Source organism: Marmota monax, unplaced genomic scaffold (assembly GCF_021218885.2).
Source record: "Marmota monax isolate L192 unplaced genomic scaffold, Marmota_monax_Labrador192_F-V1.1 WCK01_AAM20220418_F8-fsc00008, whole genome shotgun sequence".
In the NCBI taxonomy this organism is placed as follows: Eukaryota; Metazoa; Chordata; class Mammalia; order Rodentia; family Sciuridae; genus Marmota; species Marmota monax.
The window spans coordinates 6,393,684-6,415,921 of NW_026694432.1; the positions used below are offsets into that span (position 1 = coordinate 6,393,684).

General features: G+C 48.5%; 2 protein-coding genes across 7 annotated transcripts in view; both read right to left on the minus strand.

Annotated features, from left to right (window-relative positions):
• Window positions 1–6,375: 6,375 nt before the first annotated feature.
• Artn (artemin) lies at window positions 6,376–12,882 on the minus strand. 3 transcript variants are annotated; one of them, XM_046469121.2, is made up of 4 exons: window positions 12,507–12,882; window positions 10,724–12,291; window positions 10,211–10,349; window positions 6,376–10,138 (listed from the first exon to the last, which is right to left on the minus strand). In XM_046469121.2, exons 2-4 carry the CDS (start codon window positions 10,781–10,783, stop codon window positions 9,657–9,659), a joined length of 681 nt encoding a protein of 226 aa, XP_046325077.1. In that variant the 5' UTR covers window positions 10,784–12,291; window positions 12,507–12,882; the 3' UTR covers window positions 6,376–9,656. The 3 variants fall into 3 exon arrangements, with proteins under 3 accessions (XP_046325077.1, XP_058426796.1, XP_058426797.1); XM_058570813.1 differs by having other exon boundaries at window positions 10,724–10,785; window positions 12,138–12,882; XM_058570814.1 differs by having other exon boundaries at window positions 10,724–10,850; window positions 12,138–12,882.
• Window positions 12,883–15,116: 2,234 nt separating this feature from the next.
• Window positions 15,117–22,238, minus strand: part of St3gal3 (ST3 beta-galactoside alpha-2,3-sialyltransferase 3) — a 192,457-nt gene continuing 185,335 nt past the window's right edge. For all 4 annotated transcript variants that reach the window (XM_046468554.2, XM_046468552.2, XM_046468553.2 and 1 more), the window contains 3 exons: window positions 21,005–21,151; window positions 20,641–20,787; window positions 15,117–16,135 (listed from right to left, as the gene is read on the minus strand). In XM_046468554.2, the coding sequence (XP_046324510.1) occupies window positions 16,046–16,135; window positions 20,641–20,787; window positions 21,005–21,151 (384 nt within the window). In that variant the 3' untranslated portion in view covers window positions 15,117–16,045. The remainder of the gene's footprint in view (window positions 16,136–20,640; window positions 20,788–21,004; window positions 21,152–22,238) is intronic.

Consider the following 22,238-nt stretch of genomic DNA (forward strand, 5'->3'; position numbering starts at 1 on the left):
GAGCAGCGCACATTTGTGTTCTGGGGCAGTATTTTGCATATCTTCGGTTCAGTTTTTTCAATAACTCAGAAGTCTCTGCCTTTCACCCCTTAAGTTGTACTTTTATTAACTCCTGCCAGCTATCCCAATCGGGAAGGAAATAATACTAATTAAAAACTAGGCTGGGGTTGTGGCTCAGCGGTAGAGCGCTCGCCTAGCGCATGCGAGGCCCAGGGTTCAATCCTCAGCCCCACATAAAAATAAATAAAATAAAGGTATAAAAAAAGAAAACCGAAGGACTTCTATATGTATGTTCAAATGGAGGAAGCTGGCATTGGAATAACTGTTGAGGCCTGAGAAGGTCAAGAACACTTCTCTGAGGAGGAGAAATTTGATCTGAACTTGATGAATAATGAGAGCCTGGGGTAGAGGGGAGTTCACTTAGCCAGCAAGCAAAGTCTAGTGGTGTTACCGCTGTTGACCGGTGACGAGTCCTTGCTTCCCCAATGTTAAAGAATAACACCAGAGAAGCACACCAGGCAAGGTCAGAGTGGAAAATTAGAAGTTTATTAAAGGACAGCAGAAAAGACTTCTCCCAGAGGAAGAAGGGGACCCAAGAGATGGAATCCGTGGAAGTGTGGTTGTCTCTCCATTTTATAGTTTTCCGTGATGGAATGTAGGTGGGGAGGCGGAGGGGTGGGACACAGGTGGGCCAAAGAAGTAATCTGGGCACTTCCAAGTAGGCATCTTCAAGTTTGCTGTTCATTAACATTTCTTTGGGATGGACTACCTTCAAATCTGTTGGGGGCTGTTTCCTGGACTTCATTAACATTCCGAGTGTTGCTCAACTTTTCCGGAAATTCATTCTCAACATGGCCTCCATTTTAGATTTCACTCGATATTAGACCCGATTTACCTAACTACACTGACTGCCTAATTTTATTTTATTTTATTTTTTAAGAGAGAGAGACAGAGAGAGAATTTTAATATTTATTTTTTAGTTTTCGGCGGACACAACATCTTTGTTTGTATGTGGTGCTGAGGATCGAACCCCGGGTCGCATGCATGCCAGGCGAGCGCGCTACCGCTTGAGCCACATCCCCAGCCCTTTTTTTTTTTTTTTTAATATTTTTTAGTTGTAGATGGACACAACATCTTTATTATTTATTTTTATGTGGTGTTAAGGATTGAACCCAGGGCCTCACACCTGCAAAGCAAGCACTCTACCACCTAGCTACAGCCCCAGCCCTTGACTGCCTAATTTTAAATCTGTCTTCAGTGGGACTCTCCTCACTCAGGAAGTTTTTATCAAGAAAGTGCTTGAAGAACATTAGTTATTTGTCATCAGTTTAAGGGGATCTACATGGGGTAAGGAAGAGGGAGGGAACAGATGAGACTTGAAAAAACAAGTTGGGACCAATATACTCTTGTAGGAGTTTTTATATTATCCTAAATGCCGTATAAAGCCATAATGAGGTTTCAAGTGAGCAATGAAAAATTTGCATTTTAGAAAAAAATCAGTAGGGCTGGGGGTAGCATGCATGCGGCCCAGGTTTGATCCTCAGCACCGCACCACATACAAAGATACTGTGTAGGCCAAAAACTAAAAAATAAATATTAAAAAATTCTCTCTCTCTCTCTCTCTCTCTCTCTCTCTCTCTCTCTCTCTCTCTTAAAATAAAAAGAATACATAAAAAAGAAAAAATCTGTAGCACTGAAGGGAAAAAGGGTAGAGGGAGGAAACATTTGGAGGGAGGAAACTGGAAGCCAAAATAAAGTGCCCATTCTAGGCCTGCACCTAGGGTGTGAAATACTCTAGTGCAGGGTAGTTTAGAGCCAAGTAGGGATGAATCTGTGGGAGCCAGTTACAGTGGGCTGGAAGTTTCTCTAGTGGAAGATGGATGAGAGGGAGTTAGAAGCACAAATTCTGGAGTAAGACCTGGGTTCAAAAGTGTTTATGTCTCTTTCTAGTCATGAGGCTTGGCTTCTTTTGATATAGATTTTTTCCAGTGAAGGACAAACTGAAATAATACTTGAGTAGGACTTGGCCTGGAGGCTACAACTTAATTGGTGTGAGTTTTCTTCCTGCTTCCAATCCAGAGTTCCTGTCTTCACCCCAGGGGTTTCCCTGACAGAGGAAGAAGCCACTCACCAACAATAGTTCCTGAATATGCTTCACAAACCCTTGAGAGGACAGATGGACTGAAGTAGGCACTGAGGAGAATTCGGGACATTTCTGGGAGCCAGACCAAGGGTATCTCCAGGAGATGTGGATGGTAGTGCAGGGTAGCTTAGAGCCAAATGGGGATGAATCTGTGGGACCCAGTTACAGAAGGGTTCTTACCTTAGAAACAAGACTAGGACACACAGGGTCAGAACCTGTGACAATTTTGGTAGGGGTCTGGAAAGATTTCCAAAGTCAAAGAAAAAGGGATAGGAAACTTCTTGGGGCCACCTGGAATCACTACCAATACAGGTTCATGTCAAATTATCCATCTAAGCCAGGTACACTGGCACATGCCTGTAATCCCAAAAGCTGAGGCAAGAGGATTGCAAGTTTAAGGCCAGCCTCAGCAACTCAGTGAGACTCCTGTCTCAAACTGAAAAATAAAAAGGGCAGGGAATATGGCTTAGTGGTAGAGTGTTTCTGAGTTCAATTTCCAGTACCACCAAAAAAAAAAAAATTAGGCCGATACCTATTTATCACCTATGTATTTACTTATCTCAGAAGCATTTCATATCTATCTGTCTCTCTTGGAAGCTTTTCAGTCTAGCAACATAGTATGAATTTGGTCTGCAAAACAAGAGGAGAGGGCCTGGGTTTGTGGCTCAATGGTAGAGCATTTGCCTTGCATGTGTGAGAAACTGGGTTTGATTCTCGGCACCACATATAAATAAGTGAATAAAATAAATGTCTGTCAACAACTTAAAAAAAAAAAACAAGAGGAGAGTCTTTCTGCTTGTGACTAAGAATTCTCAGGGAAGATCACCTCTAACTTCCACTTATCACGAAGGTTGGATACAGGCAATTTTCTTTGTAGCCCCCTGGTTAGGTAGAAGAAGCAGGTTTATTCCCTCCTATCTTATACTTGGGATTGAGCCCAAAGTGCTCTACCACTGAGGCACATCCCCAGCCTGGAGGTAGATTCATTTCTAATTCTCTAATTCCCCTCACAATCTGGACATAACTCTTTGGGGTCCTCAATTTATGGAGAAGGTTCCAAATAGACTTCCCATGGTGAATGGGCCTTGGATTTTGTATTCTTTCTCATAAGTTTAGGAAACCCTTTGTAGCTTCCTGTTTTCATTTATTTTTTGGCCTCAATGTGTATGCTTTTGTCAGCTTATGGATGCATTTAATTTTAAAAAATATATTTTGACTTGTATTTTTTAGTTGTTCTCAGTAAAAAGTGTAGCCCAATCCCTAGGCCACTATGTTTCAAGAAAACTCAATGGGAAGTTTTCAGTCCTTATGTGACTGGATTTTTCTGCTGCATTTGGCCCTGTTGAGCACTTGCTCCCATTCTTCTGTTGTTTTTTGTTTTGTTTTGTTTTCCCCTGCCTCTCTGATCAATCCTTTTTGGTCTCCTTCACCAGCTTGTCTCTGTTCCTTAACCTGTTCCAGGGCTTTAGTTTTGTGTTTTTTAAATTGGTACCAGGGATTGAATCCAGGGGCATTTTACCACTGAGCCACATACCCAGCCTCTTTTTTTATTTTATTTACAGACAGGGTCTTACTAAATTGATTATGGCCTTGCTAAGTTGCTGAGGCTGGCTTTGTACCGGTGATCCTCCTGCCTCAGCCACTGGGATTACAGGCATCCCCACCCTGCCCAGCTCTCTTTCTCTTATCCTTCATTATTTCCCACTCCCTTGGCTTTAAGCTGTAACTCCCAGATCTCTCTGGCCCAATTGTCCTAAATTATAGAACCACACATCCAGCTGCCTCCAACCTCTTTGTCTCCTGAAGGTCACAGATACTCTAAGTTGAACCTGTATAGAACTAAACTCAAGATCTCTCCCCTACCTCACATGCTAAAAGGAATATCCCCTGTGTCCTAACCAGTCATCCAAAACAGATACCTGGAAGCCATCTCTTTCATCAGCCCTCACAACCAGTTTATAATCAAGTCCTGCTTATTGTGCCTCATTTCTCTTCTGTTCTTACTGCTTCTGCCCTAACTCCACTGCCACAGCTTTAGCTGGACCCTGCTTTGTTCCTCCCTGTCCATGCTTTACAGGAGTCGTGATCTGCTGAAGCACACTTCAACTGACCCCATATAAAACTGTTTGATAGCTCCCTGAGGACCACATCCAAGCTCCTTGGCATAACATTCAAGGTCCTTTATTATCTCTCCAGCCCTTTGTCTTGATGAGCACCCTCCCCCAATTCTATATGCACTTTCTGACAGTCCTGAGAATATGCCAGCCTGTTTCACATTTCCTTGCCTTTGTTTATACTATTGCCTCAGTCAAGAAAGCTCTGTAATGCATGAAGTCCTGGGTTCAATCCTCAGTACCACTGAATGAATGAATGTCTGTCAGTCTGGGCCCAATCAGGAGAGGGAAACCATGCAGTAAGCACATAGGGAAAGCTTAATCTAATGACTTTGAATCATAATAGGAGATTGAAGTAATAAGGTGTTGATTAGCAAAAGAAGTAAGAGAACTCTAAGGAATATAGGAGTAGGAGTAGCAGAGTCTTGAGGCTGAAATAGAACCCAAGGAAGAGGTCCTCACTCCTCCACTCCTGTCTAAGGCCAAGATCCATACTATGCCAAACGAACAGGACATGATGAATCTAGAGCTAAGAGGCAATAAAAGCAACACCAATAACCTGTACAGGCCCAGTGCCTCGTTCACCTTTGAAGGATCAAATATTCATTTTTAAGATTCAGTTCAAATGTTACTTCCTCCATGAAGACTTTCCCAGTCCCTTTTCCCTTTCTGTCCAGGTAGAACCAATTTCTCTTCCTTTGTTGAGTGTAGACTTCCCCCCCTCATTGGCATGCATACTTGAACCCCAGTCATACTTCTACTGGAGGAACTTTCAATGGTTGATTTCTTTTCTATTTATTTATCTACCTCCCCTCAGCATTGCCAGAAAAAATTCAGGACCCTCAGTTAAATTCAAATTTCAGATACCCAACAAATTTTTGTATAAATATATCCCAGTCATTACATGAGACATTTTAAAAGAAAAGTATTTATCATTTATGTATAATTCAAATTTAACCAGATGTCCTGTATTTTTGTTTGCTAAATCTGGCAACATTACCCCGACATCTATTTCCAACTATGGCTTCCTTGATGGCAGAACATGTTTCTACTGATCTCTGAATCCTCACAGATTGCCTAATATGTGACAGTGCTCAATTAAAGTTAAGAGATTGGAGACATTTCTGGCTGCAGGATTGATATTAATTGGAGAGAGTTAAGCAATAAACCATCTGAAAAATTATGAAAGCTTCAATAGAATGGTATTGGGGGTAGAGAAAAGGGAAAATACCTGCAAGATCTAGGGTGATCAGTGGTTGAGGGATGCGACAGAGCTCTAGAAGTCTAACATGTCGCTTAAGTTTCTGTCTTGTGTCATTGGATGGAGTTTGGTATATTCGCCAAGGGGAGAATACTAGAGGTGGTGTGGAAGCTGGAAAGCAGGGAAGCTCATTGATGTGAGGTGCAGAACAGGGTAGAGAAGAGTGGAGGGTAGATGTAAAGGAGAAAACAGAAGATATCAAGACAGATGTATGAAGCTTGAGGTTTCCAAAGCTATGCAGGTAGACATTGAAATTACAGACTTGGGGCTCAGGAGAAAGGTCTAGGATGGAGATAAAATGTGAGCATGGTTAGCATGGATGGTGGTAACTGAAACCATGGAAGCAGATAATGTTGCCCAGAGAGAAAGAGAAGAGTGGGAAGAGGAGAGAGTCAATTTCAGAGCCCTGAGAAACACCTAAGAGGCAGAGAGAGGAAGAACCCAAAAGTAGTCAGAATGAGCAGCTGAAAGAATAGAAGGAAACCAGATGAGTATAAGATCAAGAGAGTCAAGGAGTTAGATGTGGTGGCACATGCCTGTAATCCCAGTGACTTGGAAGGCGAAGGCAGAAGGATCAAAATCTATAAGGCCAACCTGAGCGATTTAGGAAGATCATTTCTGAAAATAAAAAATAAAAAGGGCTGCGTATATGGATATATACCTCAGTGGTATAGTGCCCCTGAGTTCAATCCCCCAGTACTCAGGAAAAAGAGACAGAGAGAAAGACAGATGCAGACACAGGGGAAAGCAGGTTTTTTTTTTTTTTTAAATAGATTTTGTATTAGTCTGTGAGAGAGAGAATTTTTTTTAATATTTATTTATTTTTTTTTAGTTTTCAGCGGACACAACATCTTTGTTTGTATGTGGTGCTGAGGATCGAACCCGGGTACGCATGGCAGGCGAGCGCACTACCGCCTGAGCCACATCTCCAGCCTGGGAAAGCAGTTTTTCAAGGAGAGTTGACAAAATTGAGTGCTCCTGAGTGTTCAAAGTATTAAAGGCTGAGAAGTGGCTACCGGATTTAGAAGGACAGGGTCCCTGGTACTTCAGCAAAAGCTCTTTTAGTAAAGGAGAGGTGGCAGCAGATATATCTATCTACCTATGTAGATGTCACAGCATCATCTTTAAAATAATGAGGTATATTTGAGCCAGTATAAACTGAAGGAAAGGAGAGATGAGATAGAAAATGGTTGAAGTGTGGGGGGCATTGTAAATAGTTGAGTCAGAGAGCCCTGATATTGGAGCTGAATACACTTGGAGGAATCCAGCTACAAGAGGATATCCAACATAGTATGTAAAACAGGGCATGCCACCACAACATGGGGACTATGCACTCCAAATGGACAGCTAAATGAGATTTGGAAAGTATGTGGACTCCAGGCAAGGTGGAGCATACCTTTAATCCCAGAGACTTGGGAAGCTGAGGCATGGGGTTCACAAGTTTAAGGCCAGCCTCAGCAACTTAGCAAAGCCCTAAGCAATTTAATGAGACCACATATCAAAATAGGAAATAAAAAGGACTGGGGATGCAGCTCAGTAGTAAAGCAACCCTGGGTTCAATCCCCAGTATACACACACACACACACACACACACATACACAGTCTGTGCAACTCCCCTAAAATTGTTTACCAGATTTACGTTATCAGTGACATTTCTAGTATTTTGGTGGGGAGAAGGTCATAAGTTTCATCAGATTTTCAAAGGACTTCACAACTCCAAAAATAGGTTGAGACCCACACAGTTTCTCCTAAATCTCTTCTGATCACTCAACTTTCTATCTAACCTCTCCTTATCAAGATGAGACTTCAGTCAGCTAGTCCACACACACTGCATCACAGGGATCTTTAGCTAGGAATAAGATGGCAATCCCTGGATAGGAAAGGAGGAAAGTCATTGGCAAGGGCATCTTCCAGACCAGGCAACTGCAGACAGTGGGAGTAAATAGAACCTGGAACTATGTATTCTGGATGAAATGAACATAGACAGGAGTTTGAGGTATTCTCTGAGCTGGAAAAAACTGTCATTTCAAAGCTGCCTATTATTTGTTGTCTTGCAAGAAGTGATAACTTGATATTCCTTTTTTGGAGACCATGCCCTAATTTTGGGAAAATCAATCATTGGGCAATGTGTTTTTGCAAATGTGAAACAGAGATCAAAATAAAAAATGGAGATACCAGAGCCATGGAATTGACAGGATATTCTCAATATTCCCACCCAGCCTTCTACATACTGTACGATACGGATACATTTTCTGTGGGGTATGTTTGTGGAAACTGAGGATCCTAAATCAGTTTAGAGGCAGAGATAGGAACCAAATGGGTATTTGAGAGCAAAAAAGCACCAAAGTTTTGGTGCATAGAACTGGGGCAGAAGGAGAGACAGGCACAGTTTACCTCCTTGACCCAGAATAGGCCCTGCTTTCAGAGCTCTTGTGGCTCCTCACTAGCCTGGGTGAAGTAGCTTCTTGCCAAAGCAGGCAGGCACATGGGAAGAAATTTGTCAAGTGTTAAATGCCTGGGATCCCACCCCAACCTTGTCTCACTCATAAGGTACTCTCATGGACTCCTGGTCACCACCTCTGCACTGATGGTTCTCAAACCTACCAATTCAGACCTCCATTCTCAGCTCAAGATCAACAAGCATATCCCCCCTGCTTCCTGACAACTCCTCTGGATGTCCCATAGTCCCTTAGATGTATCATCCTTTCCAACTCCATATCCATGTCTTATTTCCAAAGAAGGCAAATCATATAGGTCACCCCCAAATAAATACCTAGGACCTAGGAATCACAGTTTTAAAGGACATGCAGAAAGGGAATTACATTGACCTTTTGGAGATGATTTAAGGACAATGTGAGAGGCCAGGGACAGCACTAATGTTCCTTCCAGATAAAAGTGTATACCTCTTAGTTTCCTGTTCTTTTTTATATCAGTTGCCAAATTGAATTTAAATAAGTATGTATGTTATTGAGTATTTATTGTCTGTCTATCCTTAGTGTCTACTCAGAAGCTGACATATAATTGGTGCTTAGTAAATATTTGTTGGCTGAATAAATGAATACCCCTCATTCAACAAACAAAATGCAGGTCCCTCTGAGGCTCCTCAGGTCTTTCCTACATTCATGTTTGTGAAGTTCTGTGCTTCATTCTCCCAAACCAGCACCCCAGTGCACCCTCTTCCCACCTTCGACTTTTTTTTTTCATATATTTTCTTGCCTTGGACTGTTTCATGGAATGAAGGCAGTGAGCTCCCCAGACTGGACCTTCTGCAAGGAGAGGTAGATTATGCACCTGTCAGGGTACCTTCAAGATCGTTTCCTGGATGGTAGATACTGATTAGTGACAGTGGGCCATGGCAATGTATGGTTTTCTGTCTTTACCCACTAAGCTAGGACCTCAAGAGGACCATCAGTATGGGACGGGGCTTTCTCCTTAAAAGGCTCTGTAGTTTCTTTTCCTACAGGTAACCCAGGCTCCAAATGCTAGAGACTGGAGGGGGTATGAGCTGGCCTGTGAATGCACCTTGGCCACCCACTCTGCCCAGGGCTCCATGTCTTCTACCTCAGAGCTGCTGGGTGGGGGCAAGCAGTTGGCCAAGCCTGTGATTGCTGAGTGAAGTGTGAGTGGGAAGGTCAGGACACACCTCCATCTCACCTCTTCTACTAATCCCCCCATTTCCCAGGAAAGGATCTGACAAATTACCAGAGTAAATAAATAAGTTAGAAATAATAAATAGGGGTTCAGTGCCCAGGAGTGAGTTCAAGGCCAACTCCAACACAGGTGCATTCAGTCATGCAACTGCAATGTGACTCCTCCAAATTCTGCCCCACCTGGGCCATTTCTGGAGTCTCTAGAGGAGGAGGTCCCAGGACTTCTGCCTGGCCAGTGCCAGTGTGTGAGAAGTGGTTCCTAATGTCTCCATGGCTGAAGTCTCTGGTGTCCATATAAACCCCTTGAGGCTGCTGGTGAATAGTCCCTCCATTTCTCCAGAGCCAATGTTTGTTATCTCTGATGGGGCTTGGCAACTCAGCTCTGAGGTCTCCATCTCTGGCTGAGGCCCTGGCTAATGGGGCCCGGCGGGGAGGTCCGAGGCATCAAGATGCGCGAGTAAGGATGTGCAAAGCCTTGGAGAGATCCCTCAGCCTAGGCAGCCACAGGCAGTGGCTGAGAGGTGGTCCACGGTCCTCCAGGTGCTGTTGACGTCCATGAACGAGACTGCCTCATAGCGAGTAGGCCGACAGCAGGGCTGGCTGACTGGCCGGGAGCCGGGGGGCGGCTTCAGGGCCCCAGTGTCCAGCAGGCTGGCCAGGCTAAGGTCATGCGGGGTGCGAGAGCGGCGACAGGAGCCGCTGCAGAAACGGAAACGCACCAGTTCATCAGATCTGTGGCCCAGACCAAGAGCATGAACCGGCACCAGCTGCGAACGCAGGCGGCAGCTCCGCGTGCCCGTGGCCCCCGTGCGGCTGCCCCGGATCCCAGCACGCGCCGCGCGGACACCGCGGGGCGCAGCAGGCGGGGACACGGGTGGGGGTGGGGGCGCGGGCGGCGGGGGTACCGGTTGGGGAGGCTGTGGCTGTATCCGCCGGGCTCTTCCGCTGCACAAACGGGCCGTGAGTTGCCCTGGAAGGAGATAAAGTCACACACTCCCGGGCCAGCCTCGCCCCTGCCCCGCCCCTTCACGCTCTCACCTACCCGGGAGGTGGCGGGTGGGCGGCGCCAGGACTGGCGCGGGGTCTTCGCGCGTGGTCGAACTGTGGGGCTTGGGGTCCAGGGAGGCCTCCGTGACGCTACTCAGCAGGACCAGAGCGGTCAAGGTCCGCCACAGGGCGGGCTGCGCAGAGGTGGAAATGGAGCCTCAGGAAGGAAGAGGGCGCCCTGGTGGGCTGTGGTGGGGCGAGCCCAAGGAGGGGCTGCCTTGGGCTGAGATCGGAGAGGGGGTTGGGTTCATAGTTGTTGGCGGGAAGTCTGGAAGGGCTTAGGTTCAAGACCTAATGGGTTCCAAGCTTTTGGGAGCTCACGGGAGGAATCGCCTGAGTGCATTGAGCATCCAGAGAAGTCCTGTTCCTTAACTCACATGCCTGGTTCCTCCCTGCCTGACCATTTTCCCTTCTAAATCTGGTCTCAGCCCACGCCAAACCCTGCTCTTCCTCCCCAGTCAAGCCACCCTTCCTCAAAACCAGCTGAGAGTGCCTGTGGGTCACTCACCTGCCACTTAGGCCAGGAGCAGTGGGGCAGTGCAGTAGGGCCTCCAAGTCCAAGTTCCATCTCTATCAACACCAGGAGCTCCCATCAGCCTTTGATGACCTGTTCCCCCACCCTTTTTGTGAGGCAGCTTGCATATTGAGAGATGAGTTATCTTTTAAGGAGGTCATCCTTCCACCTGAGTTTCTCCAAGCTACAGGGGACTTGGGTAGCTGGACTCAATCCAGGAAAAGTAGCTGCATTGAGAACCTTACTATGTGTTAGATGCTTTGCAACTATTTCCTCTTTCACAACTCCATGAGGTAAATAAATGATTTAATTCCCTTTTTCCAGATGAGCAAACAAGGCTCAGAGAAACTCAGAGATTACCTAAGGTCATAAGGGTAGACCCAGACAACCGCTGGGAGAGGGGTCCTGTTTTCCCAACTTTCCTGTTCTGTGTTGTGGGGCTGGAGCTGCCAAGACTGACTGGAGAAGATAGCAGTAGCTGGCCATCCCTGGTCCCACAGACAGCTTTCACCCATGCCACAGGGGAGGAATCTGAGACCTGGAGAAGAATTAGAGTGGCTGCTGGTCACTCAAGAGTTATATGATGACAGTGAGGCCCAGTGAGGCCTGTGCTGCCCACCAGGACCAGCACCACTGCACCTTGTTCCTCTGTAATATGTGTTCTGGACCCAGAGACATGCGTTTTCTTTTCTGTCCACAGATGTCCCTTACCAGCAGAAGGTGGAGGCTGATGGGCCCTCTGAAAACACAGGGCTTGGGCCATGGCTTCCTATGGCCACCAGGGGGCAGAGTCTGCCAAGTCTGCAGACTTGAAGGGGAGGTAGGCTTTTATATATTCTTTCTGCACTTAGGTCTGAGTCACTCCTAGGAGGACCAGGCTAGGCTGGCCTTCATAGCAGCCTGATCTCAGACCTGAGCCACCCTGAGAGCTTGCCCACGTCTGTCTCCTCTTGTGGATCTGGTAGCCTGGCCTTGCTCCTAGAAGTTTCCCCCGTGAGCCATCATCCTTCCTGGTCCCAGCTAGCCTTCCTAAGCCCCCACTGACTAGCACTCTCAAATGCCTCTCTGGGAACCCAGAACTTTCATGGGCCCTCATTAGCCAGCCTCCTCTTGGATCGGGCTGTCACTTACCTCTCCCTAGGACTCAGAATGCCTACACATCTGTGGAACAGATCTCCTCAGGCCTTCCTACAGGGCCAGGCGTTGGCTTATTGGCTAACTGAATTCAGAGTCCTCAAGACCAGGCCACTGATTGTTATCACCATGGAGCAAAAAGCTTAGGGGCCTCTGCACTAGGGGGAGCTCAGGAGCAGGACCCTTGCTTGATGGCAGCTCAAGTCCCCTCTCTCTCTCTTGGGTCACTTGATCCTGAGCCCTTGCCACCCGCTTCCATCATCCCACTACTCACCATGGGTGGGGGTCCTGCACCGTTTTCTTCTAGGCACCTTTCTTGGGTCCAGTGCTGGACTTGCCCCCGAAGATCAAATGGCTCATACCCAGAGCTGTGCACCTGGCAGCACTTCTTTTAGCCAAAAGTGCGGCCTTGGCAGCCAGTCTGTGCCCTGTAGCGGCAGCGGGAGCCTCACATTACAGCAGGACTAGCTCAGTTTAACAAGGGACAAGAGGGACTGGAGGGGCTGGGAGAAGCAGAGGGCTGCTCTGAGGGCCCAGGAGAGGGAGGATGCCAGAAAAGTGAAGGCTGTCTTGCCTCTGCCCCCAGCCCCTGGAGCGTCCATCCAGGACTGGGACCAGGGTACCGGCAAGCGGTTTGGCTTACCTCGGGTGCCGGGTTCCCAACCCCAGTCACAGCCAGGGCTGGGACCCGAGGGACTTGCTGCTGGCGGAGCCCGCGGGCCGTGTCTGGGGGCCGAGCCCAACTCCATCCCTCAGCAGCCTCCTGCCCGCCGCCGTCCGGTGTCAAATTCCAGCCCCAGCGTCACCGGATCCCGGGGTGGGGCCCAGAGCGCCCCCGCCCCGCCCCACCTTTCAGGGCTCACCTGGCCGCTCCACCCGCCGGATCCGGTCCCCACTGGCTCCCCTGGGTCCCCCGAGATGGGGAGTAGACGCTGGGAGAGGACCCTCGGATGCAGAATAGAGAATGCGGGCACCGGGGAGGCGCGGAAACTGCGAGTTCGGAGTTTGTAGACTCGCGAAGTAGGGAGCTGGGAGGACTGGCCGAGGGCGGGAGAGAGCGAGCAAGGGCGGGGGGGGGAGGGACAGGCTGGTCCCTGCCTTGGCCTCGGCCTTTGAGTTTGTAGACGTGGGGGTCCCGGCAGGTTGTCCTGCTGCGCCTGGGACCCTCAGATAGTTTCTCTCTTAATGGACGGGTCGACAGCCTCAGATGACAAGGCTCGCGCTGAACTTCCAAGGTCTGAGTCGACTACACCCACCACTCACCTCCTGAGTTACCTGGGGCTTAGGGGAGCAGCTCGTGTAACATCGAAGTCACTTATCAGAGACAGTGGAAGTGGGAAGGAGGGCTTAAGGGGAAGGTCACAGAAGAGGAACATGTGGGCTGGAGCTTGAAGTAGGAGCTGGGGGGTGGCATTTCAGATGCCTAATTATGGCAGCTCGGCAGGTGGGCTGGGGATTCCATTAAGTAACATGGCTGGAAAGGTAATACTAGGGAATCTGGCCTTTTAGCCCCAAGACGCTGGAGACCATCAAAGGGTTCTGAGCGGAATGGTGTGGTCAGAGATGCATTTTGATGCATGTCTCTAGAGTTGTAGTGTGGTAGATAGTTTGGAGACAGGGAAGATGGAGGAGAGGTGAGATAGTCAGGAGACTGCTGGGCAGAGAGGATGAGGCCTGAGCAGGGAGTCTAGGGCTGCCTGGTCACAATCCTCCACACACCCCCATGAAAATTCAGTTGGTACTTGATTGGATGGGGTGACCAGTTAGGAAGGACAGAGGTGTGCCTTTAGCTTTGGTCTGGGTGACTTAGTGGAGAGCATACACTGTGGGAAATGAGGCTCCCTGGGAGATGGGCTGGTTAGGGGCAGGAGCTCATGAGTTCAGTGTTGAACATGTTGAGTTGGAAAGCCCTGTGGACGTTTCCTAGTGTAAATGTTCAGAAAGCAGCAGAATTTGTTGCCTAGAGCAAAGCGAGGGGAGCTTGGTTGGCAAGGACAATATGAAAATTGTTGACCAACTGACATACAACTGGAAGCTGTGGGTGCGGATGAGTGCTCAGGGAATGTGTATGAACCAGCTGCATCCAGTTATGCATCAGAATCACTGGGGATCTTTAAGAACTACCACATCCAGGTCCCACCCTGATCTGAATCAGTCACCAGGTCTCAGGGTGGGCAGGTGCAGTTTTCCAGATCTGCACAGGTGATTCGATGCATATCCAGGGCTCAGAATCACAGCTTTTGTGAGGGAGTCTTGTGTGATGCTGGGGACAACAGACTGCTGAGAAAGTCTGCTGCTGGGAGCTGTTGGAAGTGGCTGGGGAGGACAGCCATTCCCATGAAGCTGTAAAAAGGAGGCCAAGTGGTGAGCAGTTTGATCTTTTGCCTCCCATAACTTGTTGGCCAGGGGTAGCTTTTCTGGGGCTTTTTCAGCCAGGACCACTACTTTGGGGCAAGCAGCTTAGTCCCTGTACAACTCTTGAGTGGGTGCCATCCAAGCTGGAACTGTGCATTGGAGTTGGGCATCACAGAGGACCTGTTTTCAGCAGAGTATGAAGGGCATTTCTGGGTTTGACTGTCCCTCAGTCAGGGCCTCGCTTCCCCTCAGTTGAGGAGGGCTATGTCTGGGAACAGACTTCTGCAGTAAGGAGGGCATGTGGGAAGTCATATTCCTTGGGGTGGCCAAGACTCTGTCCTCAGGGGGTCACAGTGGGAGGGCCTGGGGCTCCCTGGACTCTTGGAGTAGGCAGGAGAGGTGCAGGAAGCTCCTTCCACATGGCCTCAAGGGTGGGTATGTTTGTCCTTCCCAGGCCTGCTGGGGAGAGATGGATCTAATTCGAGGGCTCTATATTCGAGGTGGAGGGTATTCTTTCTGAAGTTCCCCAAGGGATGTTTAGAACTGGACTGTGTATCCCCCGTTCTGTGTGAGAAGGGGGGCTGGATGGAGATCATGCCTGTGTGCTAACTTTGGGGTCAAGACATATTCTTTCCAGAGCCAAGAAAGAGCCAAGCCAGGGTGTCAAGCGATGGTCTGTGGGCCTCTCCAGGCCAGGGGCTACCACTGGTCTTTCTTTCATGTGGTAAGACCCCAGAGGTTCCTAGATAGCCACCTAGGTCCTGCACAGGACATGAGAAGTGAAGGGATCTGATACTCTGTGGGCTGGAGAGAAGGCCCTTGGATTTAGCAGAGTGGCTGGAGCCTTGGGTTCCTGTTTCTTCCAGGAAAGTTGGAAAAAGCAAAAAAGGAGGCCAAGTTCAGGGAAGGTCTTTATTGCTTCCATGAGGGCTGCCTAGGATGGCTGTCGCGGCCTAGGTAAAGTCCTTGGGCCTCACTTCCCTCTGGTCCAGGCTAAAGGCAGAACCCAAGGACTTAGCAGTCTCATTGTGGAAACCCAGAACACCTGCCAAGTGGGTCAGTGCAGGCCGGGGTGGTGTCCCATGGATCAGGTGTGGCTGGGGAGGACAGCCATTCCCATTAAGCTGGGCTGGGCCTCCTGAGCTTTCGAGTTCTCTCGGCTTTAGCCCAGGGCTGTCCTGTTGGCTCCGAAGGGATGGCTCCAGGGTTTCCCTGCAGGACAGCTGGGGGCTGGTGAGTGGGAATACCCCATCTTCTTCCCAAGAAAGGCCAAACAGTGTGGTGAGCTGGGGGGGGGACTGGCATGAGATGCTGCCCACCTCCCTATGGTCCTGGAGTGCTGCACAGACTGGTCACCGCATTCCTACCCTCCAGGGAGCTAACTGGTACCACTGCTTGATGGGCCCTCTAGTGGGCCTCTTCCTGCACAGCAAGTGGACCAAACAATCTCCAACCTTATTTAAAAATAAATTATCCCCCCCTCCCCCCTGCCCAAATTCACAAAATGATAATACACCAAACACTGATTGGAGAAACAATTCTGGCAGCAGCCATGCTGCCTAATGTCCCACCTCCTGCATGCTGGGCCTGCTGGGCACAGCCAGTGGCCTCCTGGCCCTCTGGCTTCATGGACCCAGGCTGAGAGAGGCTGAGTGCTGGTCTCTGAGGCTGGCTTCCAAACAGGCACAGCTCTGGCTACCCCACCAAGGCCTCACTGCCCCTGGGGCCTCTTGGCACTGTCCTTCTCTGGGTCTGAGGACTCTTGCACAGGTGGCTGCTACTTGCTCTGATAGCACCTAGGCCTACGTGGCCAAGTGCTGGGCCCACTCAGATGCCACTGCTTAGGTCAGTGATGACATGTGCTTTCACCAATTTCTTCAGGAACTCCTTCTCCCTCTGGATGTTGTGAGTCCAAGACTAGAAGAAAAGAGATGGAGAAGTGATGAAATAGGCTGCTCAAGGGGCTGCTCTCTACGGTCCCTAACCTCTGAAGCTCTGTGACTAGAAATCTAAGGCAGAGACTTATCGTCCACGGTGCCTACAAGACCATGACGACTCTGCTGCAGTGTGCCTTAACTCATCCCTCTTCCCAAGACTCAGAGAAAACAACCTTCGCATCCCACCTTCTTCATTCCTTCAGAACCCGCCCTTGACTTCTCCCAAGTCTGGGTGGTGTTAGCTTCCCAGTCTCCTCCTCAGTTCTGAAGGAAGGACCTGTTTCCTCAGACTCCATCCCACCCAGCTAGTCTGGAAGCACCTAGGTTCTATACACCCTGAGGGCAGGCAGGTGAGTCACTGAAGTCCAAGAGCAAGGGGGTGGAGTCACTCTGGCCTGATGGAATTCACTCTCCAGGCCTGGGGATGCTGATGAAATCCTGCCTCCCTGATCACAGGAGCCAGAGAGCCTGAGGAGCAGAGCCTAACTTTAAAAAACAAAAAATTTAATTGACAAATAATAATTACATATATATTTATATTTATTTATGGGGTATAATATGATGTTCTGCTATACATATACACTGTACAATGATTAAATCAAGCTAATTAATATACCTATCACCTCATACTTTAAAAAAATATTTTTAAAGTTGTAGGCAGACACAATACCTTTATTTATTTATTTTTATGTGGCGCTGAGGATTGAACCCAGTGCCTCACAAATGCTAGGCAAGCGCTCTACCACTAAGCCACAACTCTAGCCCCTCATACTTTTTTTTGTGATAAAGACAATTGACTAGTATTAATAATTTTTTTTATATATAGCTCTATCTATCTAATTATATTTTTGCAATATGAGGGACTGAACCTAGGAACATCACCATTGAGCCACATCCCCCAGACATTGTTTTTAGTACTGGGGATTGAACCCATAGGTGCTTTACCACTAAGCCACATCCCCAGCCCTTTTATTTTTTACTTTGAGACACGGTCTCACTAAGTTGCTTAGGGCCTTGCTAAGGTGCTGAGGTTGGTCTTGAATTTGTGATCCCCCTGCCTCAGCTTTCTAAGTCGCTAGGTGTGCACTATGGCGTCTCACTAGAAGAGGCTTTTTTTTTTTTGTATTTTTTTTTTGTTGTTGTTAATGTGAAATTACAAGGAAGATGCAACCTTTCAGGGTTTCCTGGATAGGACTCTTCCCCATCCCCAGGACTCTTACTAGGAAGTTTGAATGACCAAGTCCCTCTAAGAATGAAAAAAACTGTTTGAATAAATGAAGGAATGAATGTCAGTCCTGGCTTTTACCCAACTGTAGCTTTTGTCAACGCTGAGCTTCACCACACCTATACTCACAGATAGTATTTACTGGTGCCAAGAATTTAGGGCTCTGTCAGCCCTTATTTGGTCCAGTCAACCATCTCCAACCTTCTAAATCTGAAACTCGGGCAGTTATCAGCAGAATTCCCTATATTCCTTGGCTCTGAACTTCTTTCTACTTGAGGGCAGGGAGTGCTAGGCACAGAATAAGTGCTCAATAAACACATTGGTTGAATGGAATTTAAATTTTATAGGCAAGAAAACAGGTTCAGAACAATGGAAGGGTCAGGATTCAAGCACATGTAGAAACTTACAAAACTACTTATTCCACCTCCCTCTCCTGGGGAGAAATAACCAATTGATGGGTCAGTTTCAACAGCACCCACTAGGAGTCACTGAGGGGTAACAGGTCAGCAGAAGACTGAATATTTGATGACACTAAGAAATTATTGTCAACTATTTTAGGCATGATAATAATAATTAAAAAAATACTCTTTATCTTTCAGAGTAACCCAATGAAGTATTTATGGCCAGAAAGATCTGCTGAGACCTGTCCAAGTCATCACTGGGGTTGGGAGCACGAAAGGAAGGACAGACGAAACAATGGCCATGGGTGGGTAACTGGTACATGGGAGCTAAGTATATTATTCTCTATGCTTATGTTTGACACTTTTCTCTTTTTTTATATAGTAGTTATTGCCAATATTTTATTTTTATCCATGGATTATAACTATACATAATGGTGGGATTCATTATGTCATATTTATACATGCATATGATTTGATTAATTTCATTCTCTAGATGATTTCTTTTTATAATGAAAAAGTGAACACAAAAGTCTGCCCTGGGTGTAGCTCTCAGACCAGGTGATGCCCTTCTCTCTGGTGATCTTTTGCTAACTCCCTCTTCTTTGTAGAGAAGTTAGGAGGCCCCTGGAGCTCTGCACTGCTGCGGAAGGATTCTGGACACAGACGCTCAACTACTGCACAACCCACCTTCTCAGCAGGGTCTCCTGCAGCTAGCTCCTTTTCCTACCTTAAAAAAAAAATTCTGAGGAATATTTTATTTTTTTGTGGTGCTGGAGATCCAGGGCCTCGTGTGTACCAGGCAAGCACTCTATCACTGAGCTATGCCTCCAGCCTTCTACCTTTGTCTTTGGCTCCTCTTACCGAGCTACTGGTATCCAGGTGGCTATTCTAACTACCTGTGCTTCTTCCTTGCTCTCCTCTCTCTGGGCAATCACTACTGCCCTCCTTATATCTGAGCGAGTAGTTGTTCTTACTGCTCACAGTCTTTTTCCAGCCCAGATTCTTTGCTGTATACAGGACTCCAACAGGAACTGCTTCACCCTGCAGCTACTGCTCAGCCTCTCCCCACCCAGTCTCTTTTACATCCTGACAGCACTTACTATGTGCAACTCCTGCAGTCTCTACCCGCCATTCACTACCTCACTACCTTTGGTGCTGTTCTCACTGCAGCTAGTATCCTCTCCTAACTGTACTTCCAGAGGCCACTTCCCACAGGAATAGTATCCTTATAAGAGACTCAGGGGGACTCCTACACTCTCCACCATGCATGAGCACAGTGAGATGACAGTCATCTGTGTCAGGAAGTGGGTCTTCACCAGACACCGAATCTGCTAGCACCCAGATCTTGAACCTCCAGCCTCCAGGACTATAAGAAATAAATTTCTGCTTTCTAAAAGCTACCTAGACTATAGTATTCTGGAATAGCAGCCTGAACAGACAAGACAGAACCAGAAACCTAATACAAAACAGATGGTAATTGAAGCCATGGATGGGGATGTAAATCTGGACAACATGTACAGTGAGAAGATTGTCTGGGTAGACCAAACCTATGACGTGAGAAAGAGAATGAGAGAAGAGTTAAGTGAAATAGGAAGAACACTAGAAATTACTGACTCAGAAGCCTAAGCAGGAAGGAGTGGTCAACACATTATCATCATCATAAGTGTTTTTGTGCTGGTTGTGGTGGTACATGCCTGTAATCCCAGCTATGTGGAAGGCTGAGGCAGGAGGATTGTCAAGTTCAAGCCAGTCAATGCAACTTATTGAGACTCTTTCTCAAAATAAAATAACAAGTGTCGGAGTGTAGCTCAGTGGCAGAGTGCCCCTGGGTTGGTTCAATATTTAGTATTGCTGGGATGGGGGAAGTGTTCCTGAGAGATCATGATTTGGCGGTTTGACACAGGTCACCTTCAGGAGACGTGTGTTAGGTGGGGGCAAAGGGCTGAATGGGAGTGAGGAGTGCAACGGGGATGCTCCAGTGGGAGCTCTGGCTTTCTCCCTGGAGGGAGGGTTGTAGGAACCTGTGGAGTGGAGCGCCAGCACAGTGTGGTGGAGCTGGAGAGGGGCAGATAAAGACACTGATGGGCAGGAAATAGAGTTGGCAGAGTCATGGAGATATGAATCTGCACAGATAAGAGATTTCTTCCAACCACCCTCCATCAACCAGATGTAAGGGCAGAGAAGCTGCTCAGGGCACTGGCCTGAGATTTCCAGGTTCAGGCTGGGGTCAGTGGAAGGCGGGTTGTAGAAGCTAAGGTGGAGAAAGAGTTCAGATTTTCCACATGGGATCCTCGCTGTGATGCCAGGAGAGGCCAAGAGTCTAGGAGAGCTGGAACCTACCTGTACATGTGGATTTCCCGGAGAAATTCTGGGTGTTAAAGGGTGTCCATGCTTGGTCACAGGGAAGGGTGAAAGAGGTACAGGTGCTCTTCCTGAGACTGAGGGGCAATGTTTATTTGTGGGTTGTACAAGGGGCAAATGAGCCCTCTGGGAAAAGACAGGGATCACAGAGGAGGCCCATTTGACCTGGTGCCAACTAATGTACTATGGGTGGGGGTGCAGCAAGGAAGGGCAAGGTAGAAGACAAGGGGAGGGAGGGCCCCATAGAGAGAAAGAGTTCAAGGAAAAGCCTGAGGAAGGGGTTGGGTTCAGGGGAGAGGAGCAAGTAGGATGTTGGTGGTCAGAGGCCTACATGAAGTGGACCTCCTGTGCTTCTGCTTAGCTGAGGGAAGGCAGGGCTTTCCTGGGGAGCTCTGGGCAGCTGGCTTGTCACTTTACCACTCATTTACATGCATCAGAGTCTGTCCTCTGTGCTGAAAGCCCCCCTCCCTTGGCTCTACCCCGCACCCAGCCCCGAACCTCTTTGATGGCTGCCATGCGCACGGTCTCATAGTAGTGCAGGGGCGCGTTGGGTGTGCTCATGTCGTAGCCAAAGCCTGCAACTGCCACCTCATCACAGCCATGTAGCGCCATGGTCACTGCCACACTGCCAAGGGTTGGGATGTTCTGGAGAATGGGAGAGGAGGCATATGGAGCTCAACCTTGGGGCTGAGACCACAGATAGGCTCTATGGAGCTAACTGTGCTCCACTGCCAAGAAGAGCCCTCTTCCCTGAAGACTACCTCCCAGGGCCATTGCCACCCACCCTATCATCCACTCCTTTCTTCCCAAGGATCCTCTGGCCCAATTCTCCCTCCTTTTCCCAGGGGCCCAGGAGCCTCACCCCCCTGCCCATCAGGCCGTTGTTGAAGGGCAGTCCGATAAGGGTGAAGGCGGCCTCTTGGATGAAATACGGGTTGAGGATGCGAATCTCAGGCGGCTCCTTGGGTACTCGAGTGGCCACCGATTTCCAGAAGCCATCCGATGCACTCTGTGGACACAGTGCAAGGGGTCATGAGCTGGGTGTACAGGTAATGATGGGTCTGGGTGAGTGGCAGGGACCTAAGTGTGTAGATAAATGAGAAATGAGATGGGGGTGAGGTGTAGATGGGCAACTTGGGGCCTGCGGTATAAACCAGCTGATTTAGGAAGGCCTTGGCATGTGGCAGGGACGTGAGATGTGTGACAGAAACATGGTAAGTGAGGGGGAAGGGTGAGCATGTGGTGGGGCCTGGGTGTGTAATGAAGGAGAGGAAGTGGGCTGTGGGGCAGGGCACGGGGTACAGGACACTCTCAGAGGACAATGCTCTGGCCTGAGGGGGTCCTTGGGCCAATAGGAAGAGCTGTGGTCCAGCTGTCCCGCCTGCCTGAGGCAGCAGCTGAGGGGCCCTCTGGAGCCTGCCCTCTCCCTCCTATCTGCTCTGCTGAGCTTGCCTGCTTTCCCTTCTGCTGTCTCTCCTGGCTCCCTCAGTCACCTGTGCTAAAGTGAACCTGAAAAATAAAGACAGAGCGTGAGCTGGCATAGAACAGCAGAACAGTGCGTAAACCCCAGTTCTGCCACGGACTAGAGTTGGGTGACTTCAGCCTCATTAACAAGAGTTCATTCTTCCCTCATGGACCACGGTCACGTGGTCCCGTAACAGCAAGGCATCATCTCTGAGCCTGACACCTGTGTCTATTTCAAGGCCACAACCACCCACCTGCTTTTTTTTTTTTTTTTTTTTTTTGGCAGTGCTGGGATGGAACCCAGGAGCTCACACATACTAGGCAAGTGCTCGACCACTGAACCACATCCCCAACCCAACCTTTCCCCCGCCCCTTTTTTTTGTGGTGCTGGGGATTGAACCCAGGGCCTTGCGCATGCAAGGCAAGCACTTTACCAATTGAACTATATCCCCAGCCCCCAACCTCTTCTCTTTAACCTTTCCCTTTCACCCAAACACAGGGAGACCTCTGATTCCCACAGCCTTTCTTGGTCTAGACCCCAGAGTAAATCACTTCAACCAGTTTTGTGAGGTCCCTTAGTACGCTGTCCCTTGTCCTTCTATTGCCCATACTGGGAAACACTGACCTTGGCA

Bases quoted from the DNA above. Each gene is read 5' to 3' on its own strand.
- Artn (XM_046469121.2), bottom strand. From the start codon at position 10,783: ATGGAACTTGGACTTGGAGGCCCTACTGCACTGCCCCACTGCTCCTGG. The intron at 10,350-10,723 runs GTGAGTGACCCA...ACCTCTGCGCAG, and splicing joins GCTCCTGGCCTAAGTGGCAG to CCCGCCCTGTGGCGGACCTT. The intron at 10,139-10,210 runs GTAGGTGAGAGC...ATCTCCTTCCAG, and splicing joins GCCCACCCGCCACCTCCCGG to GGCAACTCACGGCCCGTTTG.